General features: G+C 39.6%; 1 protein-coding gene across 17 annotated transcripts in view; it reads right to left on the bottom strand.

Moving 5' to 3' along the window:
• NEO1 (neogenin 1) overlaps nt 1-20,204 on the bottom strand; it is a 253,000-nt gene that overhangs the window by 63,118 nt on the left and 169,678 nt on the right. For 10 of the 17 annotated variants that reach the window (XR_008954864.2, XM_034939097.3, XM_063596779.1 and 7 more), the window contains exon 9: nt 5,561-5,780. Coding sequence is in view for 16 of the 17 variants with exons in the window: in XM_034939097.3 (XP_034794988.1) it covers nt 5,561-5,780 (220 nt within the window). In the remaining variant the exon portion in view is untranslated. The remainder of the gene's footprint in view (nt 1-5,560; nt 5,781-20,204) is intronic. The other 7 variants (XM_034939098.3, XM_034939101.3, XM_034939099.4 and 4 more) reach the window with 1 other exon arrangement.

Here is a 20,204-nt window from a genome sequence, read left to right as displayed (position 1 = left end):
ACTGAAGTAAAAGACTGTCTCATTCATGTTCGTGTACCACAGAAGCACGTAGCAGAATGCTCACACAGGGAAGCTGCATCCCAAACATACATTGAATGAATAAACGAAAATCTGCCTTCTGATATGTAAATCTTGTATACTAATATCATATATATATTGTTTGCTTCTATGTGAAAGGGAAAAAATGGGAGAAATAAATGAAGGTTACTAATACCTACATCAAATTTCTATAGAAGCATTACCATTAAAAAAAATCAGTCATAGGTGATCTGACACTATTGGTCTGAGGTCCCAGAAACAAGTTACTATGCAGAAAAACAACCCTTGGTTTTGGGATAAGATTCAAGGAGCATTTGAAACAACAATTCTCTTAAGTGTGTGGGGTTACAGTGGGACTCAGGTTAGAATGTGAAAGCTAAGAGTCAAAAGGGAAAGAAAAGGGCACACTTTATAGAAAGAAAGCACTGGGCTGGAAGTTAGGAGATGCAATTCTAGTTCTGGCAATGCTACTAGCTTGTGAGGAAAAGTCACTAATGCTTTCTGGGCCTCTCTTTATGTATTAAACGAAAAAATGAGACAGGGTGGGCAAACTTTTTCTTAAAGGGCCTGGTCGTAAATATTTATAGGCCAAGAGGCAAAATGGAGGATATTATATAGTTACCTATGTAACATTTCAAATGTAACTATTTAAAAATGTAAAAACTATTCTTAGCTCCGGGGCCATAAAAATAAATAATTGCTCCAATTTGGCACAGGGTCCATGGTTTGCTAACCCCTTGACTAGACTAACAGATCTCTAAGGCTTCAATCCAACTTTAAAGTGCTATGAATAGCAGAAATACCTTACTTTCCACATTCCACTTAATGGTTAATATAGAAAAGTACTGCTTTTTTAAGAAAGATGAAATTTTCATAGCTGAAAAGGCAGAGAGGAAGGACCCTCTGAAATCTCTGGCAACTCAGGTAACCAAAAGAATTACAGCTCATGACCAAGGCATATGGTGCCACCTGGTGGCTGAATTTTCAAATGCAGGAAGTGGGTGAATTTGTAAATGCAGGTAGTGGCATACATTCTCACATTGAATTCTTACCACACATCTGTGAAGTAAATATATTACTTTTGTTTTTTAGATGAGAAAATTTAAGCCGATAAGATTAATAAGAAAGTTTTGTTTATGTAACAATTAGCCAGGATATAGTCTTATGACTTAAAAAAATTAACTTCTCCCATTGCCTCTATTCAGAAATCATAAAGTAATGAAGCAACAAAAAACTATTATGGTCTCCCAAAATCTTCCTTTTAAATATTTCCCAAATTTGTCCTATCCACTTCAAGTCGCTGCTTTCATCTTCATCCAAGCCGACGACTAGCACGTATCTAGGCTAACATAATTACTACCCAATTTTGTCTCCCTGACTCTATTTTTTCTCTCCTTTAATCTTGGGTAGTGTTCCCAAAGTACTGTTTAATAAAATCACAGTGTACAACTTTCTTAACAGTCGAAAATGGTCCCTTCTTATCTGATTATGTCCAAATTCTCACTGGCATTCCAGCATCTGGCTCCAAACGTCCACTTTATTCTAATCTCTTACTAATTTCTGCCAAAAGCTCTGGGCCAGTTTGGCCAGCTTTCTTGCCTTTGCATCCTTCTCACAGCATACACACAGATGGCCTTACCTTGCACTTCCTCTTCCTTTACATACACTAGTCATGCCCACCTGCCCCTGCCAACTCAACTTCTGTATCTCTTCCAACTACAAATTAATTTACTAATCATTCCTGCTTACTCCAACCCACAATCTATCATAAAACTTAAATAAGTGTGTCTCACTGAAAACATTTAAATATAAAAGTACACATAGTTAAAAAAAAATAAGTCTCAATTCTCTTTTGTCAAAACCTGTCCTGCCCTGAGAGCTGACTGTGGCACATATTGACGCATATCTCACCAGACAGTCTCCATGCCAGGGTTTCTCAACCTTGGCACTACTGAGACATTGGGCAGGATAATTCTTTGTTGTGGGACTGTCCTGTGCATGGCAGGATGTTCATCAGCATCCCTGGCCTCTATCCACTAGATGTCAGTAAGTACCTCTACTGGTACTTACTGACGTTGTACCAGGCATTGCCAAATATCCCGAGGGATGAGGGGGCAAAACTGTCCCTGGTTGAGGATCACTGCTTTAGGCATTTACATACACATCAAAATATACAGACAGGTCATTTAAAAAAAACTGCTGCCACCATACTTACGGGTATACATACAGTCATGCACCACTTAACAACAGGGATATGTTCTGACAAATGCATCACGTGATTTCATCGTGTGAACATCACAGAATGCACTTATGCAAACCTCGATGGTATAGCTAGGTGTATATCCCACACACCTAGGCTGTATGGGATAGCCTATTGCTTCTAGGCTACGAACCTGCACAGCATGTTACTGTACTGAACGCTGTAGGCAATGGGAACACAATGGCAAGTGTCTATGTGTCTAAACACAGAAAAGGTACAGTAAAAAGACAGTGGTATAATCTTACGGGATCACCATTGTATACGCAGTCTGTCTGACTGAAGCGTTGTTATGTGATGCACGATTGTATATTAGGTGCCCATTCTTCTATCAGTGGATATTTACATAGTCTCCTTTTATAATCTTGCAAACAATGCTATAAATAAACGTGTTTGTATGAGGGCCCAATGCATACATATATCTGTATGTCTATAGGACAGTTACCTAGAAGTGTGATGGAAGGCTATGTATATTTAAAATATTTAAAAATTCTGCCAAATCACCTTCCCTAGACTATTCTAATTTATACTGCCACCAATAACCTAGAGTGGTTTTCCTCCTAGCTGTCAACTCATTGAACACTGGATATTATCAACTTAAAATTCTTGCCAGCTTTATAGATGAAAAATGATAACTTGGCCAGGCACGGTGGCTCATGCCTGTAATTCCAGCACTTTGGGAGGCCGAAGTGTATCACCTGAGGTCAGGAGTCCGATACCAGCCTGGCTAACACAGTGAAACCCCATCTCTACTAAAAATACAAAAATTACCCGGGCATGGTGGCAGGCACCTGTAATTCCAGCTACTTGGGAGGCTGAGGCAGGAGAATCGCTGGAACCTGGGAAGCGGAGGCTGCAGTGAGCCAAGATAGTGCCACTGCACTCCAGCCTGGGTGACCCAGCGAGAACTTTGTCTTCAAAACAAAACAAAACAAAACAAAAACAAACAAAAAAACCCCCATCATTTTGCTTCCAAGATTGCCTGAGATGGTGAAAACCTTTTTTTAACTCTAATGGGCTTTCCAGTACTATGAATCATCTGCTTGTATTATTTGTCTCTTGGGATATCTTTTATTTATAATTTGTAACTTTGTTACTCTTTCCTGTTATGGCTTCTGGATTTGCTATCTTCCTTTAAAAGCCCTTTCCTGTTCTCCAAATGATAAAAATCATTTCTATATTTTCTTCTAATATATTTATAGATTTTAAAAATATTTATCTCTTAATCCATCTATAATTTAAGATAGAGACATAACTTTTATTTTTCCCACCAAATGGATAATCAATCTCAACATGATTACTTGAATTATCTATTATTTCTCCACGGATTGAAATTAATGTATTCACTTAATAAATATTTACTGAGTGTTACTAAATGCCAGGCTCTGTTCCAGGTGCTGGAGAACTCTATTGAACAAGACAGACAGAATAAATAAGCTAATAAAAGAGAAAATTTCAGAGAGTAGTAAGTGCTCTCAAAAAAAAAAAAAAAAAAAACCCAAACTAAAAGCGAAACAAACAAAAAAATACCACACACATACCAAAAAATAGGGTGATGTGACAGCAGTGGTGTTCTGGTGAATGTTTAACAATTGGCTCTGGTTTGCAGCATTTGTCACTGTAAACACTCCCACCATGCCCAATTTCAAGCTGCCAAGTCATGTCATTAGGTTTGCAAAATTTCCCGAGCATTTAACAATTAGCTTGGGAACAAGCTGGCTCTGATACCCCACTGTGTGACAGTCACCGAGGGGCTAAGTTTGGGTTGGTATTCAGGGAAAGCCTGAGGAGATGTCATCTAAAGATGATAGATAAGAAGCCAGATGTAACTCATGTGAGGAAAATGCATTTCTGGTAGAACGTACAATAAGAGCAAAAAACCTATTGCAGAAATAAAGCTTATTACGCAGAATTACTAAATGGTTTCTTCCTTCTGTGAAAGCTTATGAGATTTTCAATGAGATTTCAAAGTCTATTGAAGATATTTTAATGGTGATATTGAAACTTGCTGTTTGGCAGGAATGTCTTACCTTTTTTTATGTAAAGAACTATGTTTCTCTACCCTTGTAAAACTCAAAACATACAGTATAGCATTCAGGTAACTCCCATCTGTTGGTGTTAAATTATGCCACTTAGACTTCTTGAGAGTATTAAAGAAAGGGTCCTGCACTTGCTAAACTTGCCAGTCTGGTATTAACTACAATATACATCAACTATAAGCACGCTAATGGAAATACAAGCTTTAGCTGATGTGTTAGGGCTCCTACTAAAACACGTATCTTAGCTTTCTTATTCTGGTTGGAAGAGCACAGTGAAGGAATTTACTACTCGGCAATGTGTGAACAGTCAGCACGTGGCATGGTTCCTTCCAAAGAGTTTATAATCTGGTTGGGAAAACAGCACAAATACATAGAACATAATTGAAGAATAACAGCTTAAGGTAGTAAAAGATCACATATTACCATAATCAAGTGCCAATATTAGGGATACAAATACACGTACAAGGGAAATGCTCTATGTGCTGAAAAGGTGGGTAAAGATCTTTGAGAGCTTCATGGGGCTTAACCTGGGCCAAGAAGGATTAACTGAATTTACCTTCAGCTGAGAGAGGGGCAAGGAGAAGTGACTGAAGAGGACACACTGGAAAAAAAGGCTATAGTGATTAGACTGGTTTCACTAGAAAGTCAGTTACATTGGGGGAAAAAGGAAAAGCACGTTGGACAGATAAAGTGAAGCCAGCCTGTGGCACAAAGCAGCCTGGACATTATAGATCTTCCCCTATGAGCAATGTGAGCTCCTGAGGGGGTGGAAATGAAGAGGAATGTAATGAAAATGCTATTTTAGGAAAAGTCATCACTAACTACTCTTGTTCCATCAAGGAGAACCCCTGGAGCTCCGCAGCCCACACCACATAAGGGTGTGGCAAATATTCATTTAAGTTTACTTTAAAAAACTGTCTACCTTAATCTCTAGAATTTATACTGACTGAATCTTATGAAAAAAGGGCACTCCTTCTTACATTTAAATACGTCCACCTCAATAGCTGTATCTACCCTCTCCCTAAGTCATCCCAGAAAAGGAGAGACTACCAGGACTTTAGTCTGTTTGGGAGTTTATTTAATGACCTAAAATTAGGGAAGGTGCATCTCAGTGATCTTATTTTCTGGACTAAAAATTGGTACAGATACCAAGAGCCAGGGTGAGCATGACAAGGCTGCCGTGACCAAGAGGCAGCCAACTGGCTGCAGACACACAGGCACTTACCTAGCAATCCCTTCCTTGGTGTAGAACACAGAGTAGGTAAGGTTGTCTCCGTGAGGATCTGATGCAGGTGTCCGCCACGTCAATTTGATGAAGCGGGTAGAGACCAGGGAGGCCACGACATCCCGAGGAGCTGAAGGCAGTGGTCCCGTTGTGGCTGGTGCTAGATGGTCAGTAGTGGCACTGGTCAGTGAAGTGGGAGGTAATGTTGGGATGGCAACATCTTGTCATGTGCAAACATTGGGGAATATGAAGGGCAAACCACGACGGTTTTAAAAAAGAGAACAGAAAAAACAAAAAACAAAAAAGAAATAAACAAAACCACGATGGGAAATAAAATAAAATGAATGAACATAAAAAAGGCCATTAAACTGAAGGCTAACATGCAGGCCAGGGTAACTACTGAAAACTAATGGGCACTATTCAAAACACATCACTGTAGAGCAAGCAGACTTTCTGGCCACTATAATGGTTATGGGCAAGGGACGAGGGTGACAGCTGAGAATAAAACATCTCACAGAAGGCACAGCAGTGCCCATGTAATTTTCTTAATCCTGAAAGCAGCATGCAACATCTGTCAAACTTTGCATAAAAGTCTTGCAAATGACAAGACTTCACTATTTTCTTCTACTTTAACATATGGAATAGTATGGATGACCCTAGTTACACTGAGAGGCTCATGGCTATTGTGACTTCACTGCAGAGCTCCTTTGCAGGAGAATTGAGGGCCACATCTTCAACTTTAGTCTAATATTAAACCCTGCACCTCTGTATTTGGTAATCCTGCGGGGGAAGGTTGATAAACTTCTTCATTGTAAGTTATACCTTGCTGTTTTGTCAATTCATTTAGCTAGGACAGTATAAAATCCTGAACCAAAAATTCCAAAGCCAAAAAATTGCAAGTCAGGTAGCTAATCTGTTTGTTACACTCTTCACTGCGATGTATACTGAAACAGCTTGCACACCTCAAGGACTGGATGGGAGAAAGGAAGCAGTGGCGAGGCAAAGCTGCTAGTCAAAAGCCACTTTTGTATAGCGGTAGCCATGGGTAACTTCATAACTTCCAAGGCAGCCCATTCTACTGATGAAAAACAAAAACAACAGTCCTGATTGTAGAATTTTATTCCTAATATTGAACCTAAAATCTCTTTCACTTCGGAGTTAGAGAGTACAAGTTTAATCTCACAATTTTTAACTGAAAGACTTCATCAGAATCATGTTCGAACATTAAAAGGGAAATTAGTAGGAGAGACGTAGAGAGGAAAACATGAAAACCGTGAACCTAGTTTTGAATGAAGAGGTGGAGCAACAACCTCCTGGAAATGTCTGTGAACTGCGAGAGTGTAATGTGATGCAGTCTAAATAAATACGCCACATGAAATGAATTATCTATCTCAGGGAAATGGCAAAGGAGGACCAACCTAAAATCTCTAGATAGGTGGAAAGGGAGAAGAGTAATCCAATAGCTACCACTTCTTGAATACCTTACATATGGCACTCTGGCTCTCTATATAGATCATTCAATCCTTACAGCAGCTCTATAAAATAGGTACAATCATTATCTCTAACTTATATGTAGAGACTGACATTGCTAAATCACTTGCCCTAGGTCACAGAGAATGAGTGGTGGAGTGGTATTAATAAAATCAACTTTGGTTTTCAGTTTAAAAGACCTCTGGATATAGCCAAGCGGAGTCTGAAAACTTGACTTCCAGTTCTTGTGCAAATCACACAAGAGAGCCTTGTTCTCTCTCACGCTCCCTTTTTTTTTCTCCTCCCTTGGTAGTGCTTTTAAGAGTGCAGATTGTTATAAGAATGTAAGATAATGCAGTTTTAGCCCCGACATTAAGTACATGCTTCACTAAAGCAAGTGTCAACACTACAAAACATTAACTCTGAATGGTTGCTGAGGCCTTGTAGTACTGTACACATCAACAGATGCACTGCCTTAGAGGAAATAAATACCTCTCATTCACAGCTTTCAGAGTTTGTCTTTATATATTTTGTCAGTTTACTCACACAATAACCCTATGAGGTAGGCTGGAAACGATAGGATTAGATGCTGAGATAAAGGTTAGGAAGGAGTCAAAGACTTCCAAGTTACTAGCTTAGGAGACTGTGGAGCCTGAGGTGTCATTAACAGAGAAGACAACAGATTGAGGGGGAGATTATGAATTTGGTTTTGAATATGCTGTGTTTAAAGTCACAATTCAACACCTATGGAATAAATGAGATGCAAATGAAAATATGGATCTCCGATTATTGTAAAATTAAAAGTCATTAAAAACCCTTATTGGGAAATGATTCAAAAAGTAGCCTGAACAGTCTTGCTTTGCAGCCTCATTTGCATGTCCATCTAGAAACACACTAAGCTGCCTCCAATTCTGACCCAACTCACCAAACTTAATTCTTCCCAACTATCTACTGGCTAGAGAGGAGAGAAAGTTTGCTGTGTGAGAGGCAGCAGAGCACACCGGAAAGACCCCAAGACTTCGAGTACAAAGACTTATGTTCAAAACTTGACTCTTCTAATATGCGAGGTTGGGTAAATCACTCTGATGTCAGTTTCCTTATCTGTAAATTAGGAATAATAATGCTCCCTACCTAAACCCCAAGCTGATATGAACCAGACAAATACCAAACAAGAAAAGTGCATGTGGAAGCTCTGCGTACATGTTATTTACTATGACTAGCTTGAATGAGTAACAACATAAGGATTTCAGTAGGAAAGCAGCTGGGGAGGGAATGCAAGCAGGGAGGACGAGGTGATGGGAGTAATGAGTGATAACAGAATCACTTAGATAGGGAAAACTCAATTACCCTACTGAACTTCCATAGCACAGATCTATAACTCTTTAACGGCATCCAGCACACCCTATTTCCATTTTTCATGTTTACATTGTATTACTTCCACCAATCTATAAGCTCCTTAAGGACAAAATATGTATCAATTTCATCTGGGAATCACTCAACATGCCTCTGTATACTTTAGATAACCAAGTGTATATTTATTGAATTAATAAATGGAAGGAAATTCAGGGAGAACATGAGTACGATGAAGACAATGTTTCTAGAATCTCATTACAAAAGGCAATATTTTAATCTCTTTGGTTGACACAAAGTGTATATAAATAACATTTATATAATGATATACCATTTGTAAAGCAAATGTTTTATTAGTTATACAGGGAATAAAAGTATAAAAAATGCCTGATCATTGTAAATCATTCCTAATTAACCACGGGAAAAATCCATGCCCACTGTGGCCCCAGTGTTCTCTATCAGCTTTCCCCAGGTTGATTCTATTGCTGCTGTTCCATATCCTAGCTGAGCAGGTAAGAGAAAGCAACTTATGTTATCACAGAGTATCAAACAGGCAGTTAAGTTACACTAGCATCAATGGCAAGATGATGTAGATCGGGACTTTAGACTCCTGGCATGATGGTTTGAGACTGACAAATCCTCTTCCCCCAAAGCAACTATAAAGCGGAAAAAACTGTCAAAAACTGGAAACTGACCAAAGACATATAACAAGCTGAGAAGCATCTGTTCATGAAAATTACCAGACTTCACACACAAACAGTGTCTGAGGCATCCCCCTCTAGCTCTGCTAGAGTGATTGTTCAACCAGGCTAGCGCAGGCCCTACAAACCAGTGGCTTTGCTGCTGTTGCCAGAAGAGCTCATTTGATATGGAGTGGTGTCAATTAGAGGAGCAATCCTGGTGGCAAGTGAATAGGAAGGGCCAGTGCTCTGCTGGCCTGAGGTTGTATCTCATTGAGGCAAGCAATGGATGGTAGACTAGCCATGGAACAAGGTATTCCATGAGGTGAGAAAGTGGTGAGAAGGCTTGGTAACCTCTGCACATATCCTAGGTTGACTGAAGGCCATGTGTATGTACCCTAGGGACTGCAGCAGGCCCAAGCCACTCACACACCCCCGGCAGATGAAACCTGTGTGTGTGTGTTCACAAGACAACTGAGAGAGCCCGGTAGAAAGCAAAGGCTGGGCAAACTAAAAAATAATCCAGATTTTGAATGCACTCCCCAAACCACACAAAGACCCATCAGCTCAAAGTGGTAGGCTTATTGGCTTGAGGTATTTGAGCATAACTGCTGACTAATCTTTGGTTCAGCACTAATCTATACAGACACAGGGCAAAATCTAAACAGAGACTTTTAGAAAATGCAAATAAAAAGATAATCAAAACTAAATACTAAACAAAAACATCTGTGGTTGCACACCCTGGGAGAGGCAGAAATCACAGATTTAGTACAGGCAAGTTATTAAACAAACAAAACAAGAAAAACTGCTAGGGGGTGGGAGGAAGAGTCAGAATCCACAGTTGCTACAATTTATTATCCAAAATATCCAATATTCAACAAAAGTGAAGAGACATGCAAAGAAATAAAGTGTGACTCATACTCAAGGGGTAAAAAAGACAGTCATTACAAAATGTCTTTCTTGGAATGTCCTCAGATACTGGATTTAACAAAGACTTCAAAGTGGCTATTTAAATATATTCTAAGAACTAAATAAACTGTCAGGAACTAAGCAGGATCTGAGAGTTTACCTTATTGATAAGCTAACAAGTTAGCTTATTACTGATTCATGGGTGCTGGCAGATGGTACAAGTGCTGCATCAGAGACAAAGAACTTTATTACTCATGGCAGTGGAGGCAGCTAGAGTTTCTCGTTTGTTTTGGTCAGTTTCCCATGCCCCCAAAGTCCCATGAAGGCAATACGGAGGGGCCAGGATGGATGCCTGCATATTCAGGGTCTTGCTCTATCACCCAGGCTGGAGTGCAGTGGCACGATCATGGCTCACTGCAGCCTCCGCCTCTCAGGCTCACCTCAGCCTCCCTGAGCAGCTAGGACCACAGGCATGCACATCCACGCCTGGCTAATTTTTTCTACTTTTAGTAGAGATGGGGTTTCACCATGTTGCCCAGGCTGGTCTTGAACTCCTGAGCTCATGCAATCCACCCACTTCGGCCTCTCAAAAGTGCTGGGATTACAGGCAGGAGCCACCACATGTGACCTGTTTACTACTTTTATAGCAAGAGGAAGCAGGCCCCAGACAAACAGCAGGCTTACTGTGGATATCTAATTTAATTCTGTTGTGGTCAGAGAACACACTATATATTATTTTGGTCTTTTAAAATGTATTGAGACTTGTTTTGTGTCCTAGCATGTGATCTATCCTGGAGGTTGTTCCATGTGTGCCTGAAAAAAATCTGTATCTGCAGATTCTTATAAAGAAGATTATGAAGATTCATAATGTCAGTTAGGTCAAGCTGGTTGACAGCGTTATTTAACTATTTTATATCCTTCCTAACTTTGTCTAATAGTTTTAGCAGTTTTTGACAGAATATTGAAATCTGCAATTATTATTGAATTATGTTATTTCTTCCCTGAATATAACAATTATAAATGTATACATATCTAACAAAAAAGCCCCAAAATATGAAAGCAAAAAATGACAGAATTAAAAAGAAATCTGAGAAAACCCCAAATATTTGAAAATTAAACATGCTCTTAAACAATCCTAGGGTCAAAGAAGAAATCATAAGAAAAATTTTAAAAAATTTTTTTAACAGGCCAGGCATGGTGGCTTATGCCTATATAAACGCAGCACTTTGGGAGGCTGAAGTGGTGGATCACTTGAGCCCAGAAATTTAAGACCAGCCTGGGCAACATAGCGAGACCCCATCTCTACAAAAAATACAAAGAATTATCCAGGCATGCTGGTGTGCACCTGTAGTCCCAGCTACTTGAGAAGCTGAGGCAGGAGGATCACTTGAACCCAGGAGGTTGAGGCTGCAGTGGGTCATAATTGTACCACTGCAGTCCAGCCTGGGTGATCGTGAGACTCTGCCTCAAAAACACAATTTTTTTTAACACTATAAAAATAAAAACACAATGTATTAAAAATTACAGGATGCAGCTAGAGTGGTGCTTTAAGGGAAATGTAGTGCTTTACCTACATCAGAAAGAAGAGAGGTCTCAAATGAATTACCTAAGCTTCTATCTCAGGTAGAAGACTAGGAAACTAAGAGAAGACACAAGTTACTCAAATCAAGAATAAAAGAAGGGACAATAGTACAATACTACCAACCCTACAGATAACTAAAAAAGCTTTAATGGAATATTTTGGGAAAAAAAATTGCCAACCAATCAGACATATTAGAGGAAGGGGAAAAATTCTTAGAAGAACATAAACTGCCAAATCTATCAAGAAAAAACATGAAGTCTGAACGACCTATAATAGAGAAACTGAATTAGTAAGTAAAAATCTTCCTATACAAAGAAAATTCTAAGTCCAAATGGCTTTACTGCTGGATGTTATCAAATATTTGAAAAGAGAAATAATACTAATCCTTCACAAACTTCTTCAGGAAATAGAGAAGGAGAAACATTTCCCAACTCATTCCTGTGCGTTCAGTATTACTCTGTTATCAAAGCCCAACAAAGAAAAGAAAGAAACACGACACATGAAAAGAAAGAAACACGACACATGAAAAGAAAGCAACAGACCAGTATCCCTTATGATCATAGTATAAAACTCCTTACCAAAATGTTAGCAAGCCACATTTGGTAACACATTAAAAAATTATATGCCATGACCAAGTAGAATTTATCATAGGAATTCAAGACAGTTTAATGTTCCAAAATCAATTAAACACATCACATTAAGAGAAAAAAGAAAAACCACTAGTTATCTCACTAGACACAGAAAAAGCATTTGACAAAATGAAACACCCATTCATGATAAAAACTCTCAACAAACTAGGAAAAGAAGTAAAATTCCTCAACCTGAAAAGCCTACAGTGAGCACTGTATGTAATGGTGAAAGATTAAATGCTTTTTCCCTAAGATTAGAAACAAGACAAGGATATTAGTTTCTCATTCCTTAGTACTAAAAGTCCTAGCAAGTGCAAAATGGCAAGAAAAAGAGAAAAAGGAAATACTGATGGGAAAGGAAGAAGTAACACTATTTTCATGTGTGAATGACATAATTATCTATGCAGAAAACCCTCATGAGTCTACTGAAAAAAAAAAAACAACTAAAACTAATAAGTAAGGCTAGCAAGGTCGGAGGATATGAAAACCAACTGTAGTTCTATATTTTAGGAACAATCCAAAAATGAAATTAAGAAATCAATTCCATTCACAAATTCCACTCACAATAGCATCAAAAAGAATTAAAATACTTAGAAATAAATTTAACAAAAATATCTAGGAATAAATTTTAAGATACTCAAGAATAAACCTAAAAGAAGTGTAAGATTGGTACAAAGAAAAAATTACAACACATTGCAGAGAGAAATTAAAGAAGATCTAAATAAATAGATAGTCCATGTTCATGAATTGAACAACTCAAAGTTGTTAATAAGGCAACTATTAACATGCTAGAAGAAATGCAAAATGCTAGAAGAAATGCAAAAGACCTAGAATAGCCAAATCAATTATCAAAAAGAACAAAAAAAGTTGGAGGATTTCAAAATTTACTGTACTTCAAAATTTACTAATTTCAAAATTTACTGTAAAGCTACAGTAATCAAGACATATGAATAGGCACATCGATCAATGAGATAATTCAGAGTCCAGAAATAAACCCTTATATTTGTGGTCAATTGATTTTTGGCCAAGGTGTCAAGAAATTTCAATGTGGGAAGAACAGTCTTTTCAACAACTGGTGCTGAGACAACAATATATCCACATGCAAAGTAATGAACTCACATCATATATAAAAATTAACAAAATATCTCATAGTCTTAATCTAAGAACTAAACTTCTAGAAGACTTCATGTCTTGAGTTAGCAAAGAATTTTTATACGTTACATCAAACGCACAAGACATAAAAGAAAGTATGCCCTGATAAATTGGATTCTATTAAAAACAAATACTTCTGCACTAAAAAAAAACCCAGAAAAAACAAAACAAAAACAACAACAACAACAAAAAACAACCCAAAACTAAGTAAATGAAAAGCAACAGACTGGCAGACAATATTTCCAAATCATGTATCTGATAAAAAAAAAAACAACTTATACCCAAAATACATAATGAACTCTTACAACTCATTAAGAAAACAACCAAAGTTTAAAAAAAAAAAGGCAATAGCTTTGAATAGTCATTTCATCAAAGAAAACATAGAATAAGCACATGAAAATGACATCATTAGTCATTAGGGAAATGTAAATTAAGAGCGCAATGAGATAACTACTCTGGTGGCAGAAGGGAAAGCAACCAGCCTGACTCTAAGAAACAAAGGTTTTTACTACATGTGGCCTACAGATCTGTATTTTTCATGTTTGCTTTGGGCCCTTGATGACTGGTTGGCATTTATAAAAGTCTTTGATAATTTCTGGACACTTTAATTTTATGAAGACTTCAGATAGATTTTAAGCTCAGGTGTTTTGAGCAAAAGAAATGTCCTAGGACTGTGTAACTATTGCTGTTTTACACTAGGAAAAAAAAGGATGTTTAATAGTTTCAACTATCCAGTCTTTCTTTCAACAGCTTTACTGAAGTATGATTTACATACCATAAAGTTCACCCATTGTAACTGTACCAAACAGCCTCCAGAATAAGTCTAAACATCTCAGGACAGTGTTCAAAGTCCTCCAGACTGGTCCCATCCTCGCTTTCTAGGCTTATTTCCTAAACAGGATGTGCTCTTGATTTGCTTGGTTACTTAACAAGAAGGAACTTTATAGCTTTTATACCTTTGTTCATACTGCTACTATGTTTAGAACAGTATGTAAACACCATGTAAATCTGAATCAAGCCAAAGGCCACTGGGAAATCTATTTGAGAAAAGGTATTACATTTTCAAATGTGAGCATTGCTGTCCGCTCTGACCTGCTGCTCAAATGCTTGGCAGCAGCTTCACACTGGCCCAGTCGCTGAAACCTAAGGGCCTGCACAGGGTTGTAAGTAGCAGAAACTGAATTGTTCCGTGGAAGTTCCTAAAGAATGATGACGTTTCTCCAGATCTGGCTTTTTTGTTTGTTTGTTTTTGAGATGGAGTCTGTTGCCCAGGCTGGAGTGCAGTGGTGTGATAGCTCACTGCAGCCTCTGCCTCCTGGGTTCAAGCAATTCTCCTGCGTCAGCCTCCTGGGTAGCTGGGATTATAGGCATGCGCCACCACACCCGGCTAATTTTTGTATTTTTAGCAGAGACGGGGTTTCACCATGTTGGTCAGGCTGGTCTCGAACTCCTGACCTCAAGTGATGTGCCTGTCTTGGCCTCCCAAAGTGCTGGGATTACAGGTATGAGCCACTGCGCCCGGCCTGACCCGGCTTTATATTGAGTAAGTCATCAGAGCTGCTCCTAATATTTCTGAGAATTAACTTTCAAAATCTAGCTATGCTGTGGTTGACGGTTCCAGTTTCAATACATTAGATTTGTGACTGATAAAGTGTCACTTAGTAACAGTCTATAATTATTAGTTTAACCAATACATGTATTTGAAAGTTTCTGAAGGTGGAGATCATTAAATTCTGCACTAGGCATGTTGCACCCTTGGTTAAGCAGATCCCCAATTATCCTAATTTGACGCCCACTCACACCAACTACAGCTGTGAGCAGGTACATTTACATTTTCTTTTTGGAATCCAAATTTTGTTCCTTTTTCATAACCTTTCTTTGAAAATAGTTTTGAAATTTCTTTAAAAATTTCTAAGCTCATTTGAAAGGTAGGAAAGTATCATGGGAAATATTCTTTCTCTCTGGCCCTTCATTAGGAATCTACTAAATTGTTATTTCCCTGGAATGTTCACTCTAACATTATTCAGAATTCATTATTCAGAACGGAGTCAGATTTACATGGTGCTTATTACTCCAAACATAGTAACAGTGTGAACAAAAGTATAGTTCCACAGAATATTACTTTTGGGAAATGTTAACACATATACCGTAAAATAAAAAAGAGAACAACAATCAAATTTGGGAGATTGTAGAGATTTGCCATGCATATTAGTATGTTAATGACTCCTAGCACCTCTTCTGTTTGTTAACCTAGCATTTCTCATTCTTATTTGATCATGAAATCCCTATTTCCCCAAACAGTAATCCAGTCTGGGGATCCATCCCTGAATTAAATGCTTCCTGAGATACTGTCTAGCAGAGAGCCGCTTTAAAAGAGCCCATGCAGGCATTCTTTGGATCACCATGGCAGACGGGAGAGGCAGGACTAGACTGCAGCTCCTGCGGAGGCTCGCACTGTGAATTTAAGCTCCAGATTGACTGCAAGAACAAACCAGAAATCCCGAGAGGACCCACAGGAAGTGGATTCTGAAGGCAGTGGATTGCTCATGCAGGACCTCGGAGACACCCCAAATACTGTGAGTGCCCCAAGTGCCCCAAATGTGGAAGTGGGAAAGGGAGATTCTCCTCTCCTGAACACACATCCCCACTGGAGAAACTGAAGGTTGTTTGAGGGAGAAGTTTCCGACCTTACCTGGAGCTGAGTCAATTTAGCGAGCCAAGCAAAATACAGGGGTAGAGGAAGCAGCGAGAAAGGCCCCGGGAGCTCACTAGGTCCCCAGGCAGGCCATTCCTAACTGGCACCACAGGGATCCTTTGGGAGGGCGACCGGAGGAGTGTGGGGAAAAACACCACAGGGAGAAGGAAATCTCCAGCTCAACTTTGTAACAATTTGAAGCTGGGGAGAACCCTCTTGGCCAGAACTCGGGAAAGGGTGCGAATCAGGTGTGCAGACTCCACAGGCTGGGGAAGAATCAAGCCCTTTTCTTTCGCAGCTGGGAGGCAGGCAGCCTGGGGCAAGTTCTCAAGCCTGGCTCCCCCACTGCTGGCAGACTCGGGGCTGTTAGATGGGGCACAGTGAAAGTGAGACTGGCCCTTTGGTTTGCGTGGGAGCTGGGTGAGGCCTGTGACTGCGGCTTTCCACCACTTCCCTGACAACCTGCATGACTCAGCAGAGGCAGCCATAATGCTCCTAGGTACACAACTCCATTAACTCACCCCCATCCTCCACAGCAGCCGCAGGGAGACGCGCCCAAGGAGACTCTGAGCTCAGACACCATCTGGCCCCGCCCCCTCCTGATGGTCCTTTCCTACTCACTCTGGTAGCTGAAGACAAGGGTATATAATCTTGGAAGTTCTAGGACCCTGCACACCTCTGGTTCCTCTCTATACTACCACAGCTGATGCTCTCTGGAAAGTAAAAACTCCCGGCAGGAGGGCAACCAGCACAAAAATAGAGCATTAAACCACCAAAGCTAAGAACTCTCACAGAGTCCATTTCACCCCCCTGCCACCTCCACTGCAACAGGTGCTGGTATCCGCGGCTGAGAAACCCATAGACGGTTCACATCACAGGACTCTGTGCAGACAACCCCCAGTACCAGCCTGGAGCTGGATAGACTTGCTGGGTGGCTAGACCCAGAAAAGAGGTAACAACCACTGCAGCCTGGCTCTCAGGAAGCCACATCCATAGGAAAAGGGGGAGAGACTACATCAAGGGAACACCCCATGGGACCAAAGTACCTGAACAACAACCTTCAGCTCTAGATGTTCCCTCTGACAGAACCTACCCAAATGAGATGGAACCAGAAAACCAACTCTGGTAATATGACAAAACTAGGCTCTTTAACACCCCCCCAAAAAATCATACTAGTTCACCAGCAGTGGATCCAAACCAAGAAGAAATCCCTATTTACCTGAAAAAGAATGCAGGAGGTTAATTAAGTTAATCAGGGAGGCACCAGAGAAAGGTGAAGCTCAATGCAAGGAAATCCAAAAAATGATACAAGAAGTGAAGACAGAAATATTCAAGGAGATAGCATAAAGAAAAAACAAAAAATTCTGGAAACATTGGACACACTTATAGAAATGCAAAATGCTCTGGAAAGTCTCAGCAATAGAATCGAACAAGTAGAAGAAAGAAATTGAGAGCTCAAAGACAAGGTCTTCCAATTAACCCAATCCAACAAAGACAAAGAAAAAAGAATAAGAAAATATGAACAAAGCCTCCAAGAAGTCTGGGATTATGTTAAATGACCAAACCTAAGAATAATTGGTGTTCCTGAGGAAGAAGAGAAATCTGAAAGTTTGGAAAACATATTTGGAAAATGTTCGAGGGAAACTTCTTTGGCCTTACTAGAGACCTAGACATCCAAATACAAGAAGCACAAAAAACACCTGGGAAATTCATCGCAAAAAGATCATCACCTAAGCACACTGTCATCAGTGTGCTTAATTTATCTACAGTTAAGACTAAGGAAAGAATCTTAAGAGCTGTGAGACAGAAGCACCAGGTAACCTACAAAGGAAAACCTATCAGATTAACAGAAGATTTCTCAGCAGAAACCCTAGAAGCTAGAAGGGATTGGGGCCCTATCTTCAGCCTCCTCAAACATAACAATTATCAGCCAAGAATTTTGTATCCAGTGAAACTAAGCATCATATATGAAGGAAAGATACAGTCTTTTCCAGACAAGCAAATGCTGAAAGAACTCACCACTACCAAGCCACCTCTACAAGACCGCTAAAAGGAGCTCTACATCTTGAATCAAATCCTGGAAACACATCAAAGCAGAATGTCTTTAAAGCATAAATCACACAAGATCTATAAAACAAAAATACAAGTTAAAAAGCAAAAACAAAAAACAAAAAACCAAGGTACACTGGCAACAAATAGCACGATGCATGTAATGGTACCTCACATCTCAATATGAACACTGAATGTAAATGGCCTAAATGCTCCACTTAAAAGATACACAACTGCAGAATGGATAAGAACTCACCAACCAACAATCTGCTGCCTTCAGGAGACTCACCTAACACATAAGGACTCATATGAACTTAAAGGGGTGGAAAAAGGCATTGCATGCAAATGGACACCAAAAGCGAGCAGGGGTAGCTATTCTTATATCAGACAAAACAAACTTTAAAGCAACAGCAGTTAAAAGAGACAAAGAGGGACATTATATAATGGTAAAAGGCCTTGTCTAACAGGAAAATATCACAATCCTAAACATATATGCACCTAACACTGGAGCTCCCAAATTTATAAAACAATTACTAATAGACCTAAGAAATGTGATAGACAGCAACAAAATAATAGTGGGGGACTTCAATACTCCACTGACAGCACTAGATGGGTCATCAAGACAGAAAGTCAACAAAGAAACAATAGATTTAAACTATACCTTGGAACAAATGGACTTAACAGATATATACAGAACATTTCATCCAACAACCACAGAATACACATTCTATTCAACAGGGCATGGAACTTTCTCCATGATAGGCCATAAAGTGAGCTTCAATAAATCTAAGAAAACTGAAATTATATCAAGCACTCTCTCAGACCACAGTGGAATAAAACTGGAAATCAACTTCAAAAGGAACCTTCAAAGCCATGCAAATACATGGAAATTAAATAACCTGCTCCTGAAAGAGCAGGTTCAAAACCTGCTTTGGTTCAAAAGCGAAATCAAGATGGAAATTTAAAAATTCTTCAAACTGAATGACAATAATGACACAATCTAACAAGACCTCTGGGATACAGCAAAGGGAGTGCTAAAAGGAAAGTTCATAGCCCTAAACGCCTACATCAGAGACTGAAAGAGCACAAACTGACATTCTAAGGTCACACCTCAAGGAACTAGAGAAATAAGGACAAACCAAACCCAAACCCGGTGGAAGCAAGGAAAGTACCAAGATCAGAGCAGAACTAAATGAAACTGAAACAAACAAAAAAATACAAAAGATAAATTAAAATTTATTTTGGTTTACATCAAAGAACCATTTATTTATGGTTCTTTGAAAAGATAAATAAAACCGACAGACCATAAGCAAAATTAACCAAGAAAAGAGAAAATCCAAAAAATCTCATTAAGAAATGAAACAGGAATAATTAAAACTGACACCACTGAAATACAAAAGATCATTCAAGACTACTATGAACACCTTTATGCACATAAACTAGAAAACCTAGAAGGGATGGATAAATTCCTGGAAAAATACAACCCTCCTAGCTTTAATCAGGAATTAGATACTCTGAATAGATCAATAACAAGCAGCGAGATTGAAATGGTAATTTAAAAATTACCGCCAGGCACGGTGGCTCACACCTGTAATCCCAGGACTTTGGGAGGCTGAGGCGGGCGGATCACGAGGTCAGGAGATTGAGACCATCCTGGCTAACACGATGAAACCCCGTCTCTACTAAAAATACAAAAAATTAGCTGGGTGTGATGGTGGGTGCCTGTAGTCCCAGCTATTCGGGAGGCTGAGGCAGGAGAATGGCATGAACCCAGGAGACGGAGCTTACAGTGAGCCAAGATTGCGCCACTGCACTCCAGCCTGGGAGACAGAGCAAGACTCTGTCTCAAAAAAAAAAAAAAAAAATTACCAACAGGGGGAGGAGCAAAGATGGCCGAATAGGAACAGCTCCGGTCTACAGCTCCCAGCGTGAGCGACGCAGAAGACGGGTGATTTCTGCATTTCCATCTGAGGTACCGGGTTCATCTCACTAGGGAGTGCCAGATAGTGGGCGCAGGTCAGTGGGTGCAGTGCACCGTGCGTGAGCCGAAGCAGGGTGAGGCATTGCCTCACTCAGGAAGCGCAAGGGGTCAGGGAGTTCCCTTTCCTAGTCAAAGAAAGGGGTGACA

This window comes from Pan paniscus, chromosome 16 (assembly GCF_029289425.2).
Source record: "Pan paniscus chromosome 16, NHGRI_mPanPan1-v2.0_pri, whole genome shotgun sequence".
NCBI classification, from domain to species: domain Eukaryota; kingdom Metazoa; phylum Chordata; class Mammalia; order Primates; family Hominidae; genus Pan; species Pan paniscus.
The sequence above is the reverse complement of the archived record's forward strand: the minus strand, read 5'-3'. Positions and strand labels throughout refer to the sequence as shown.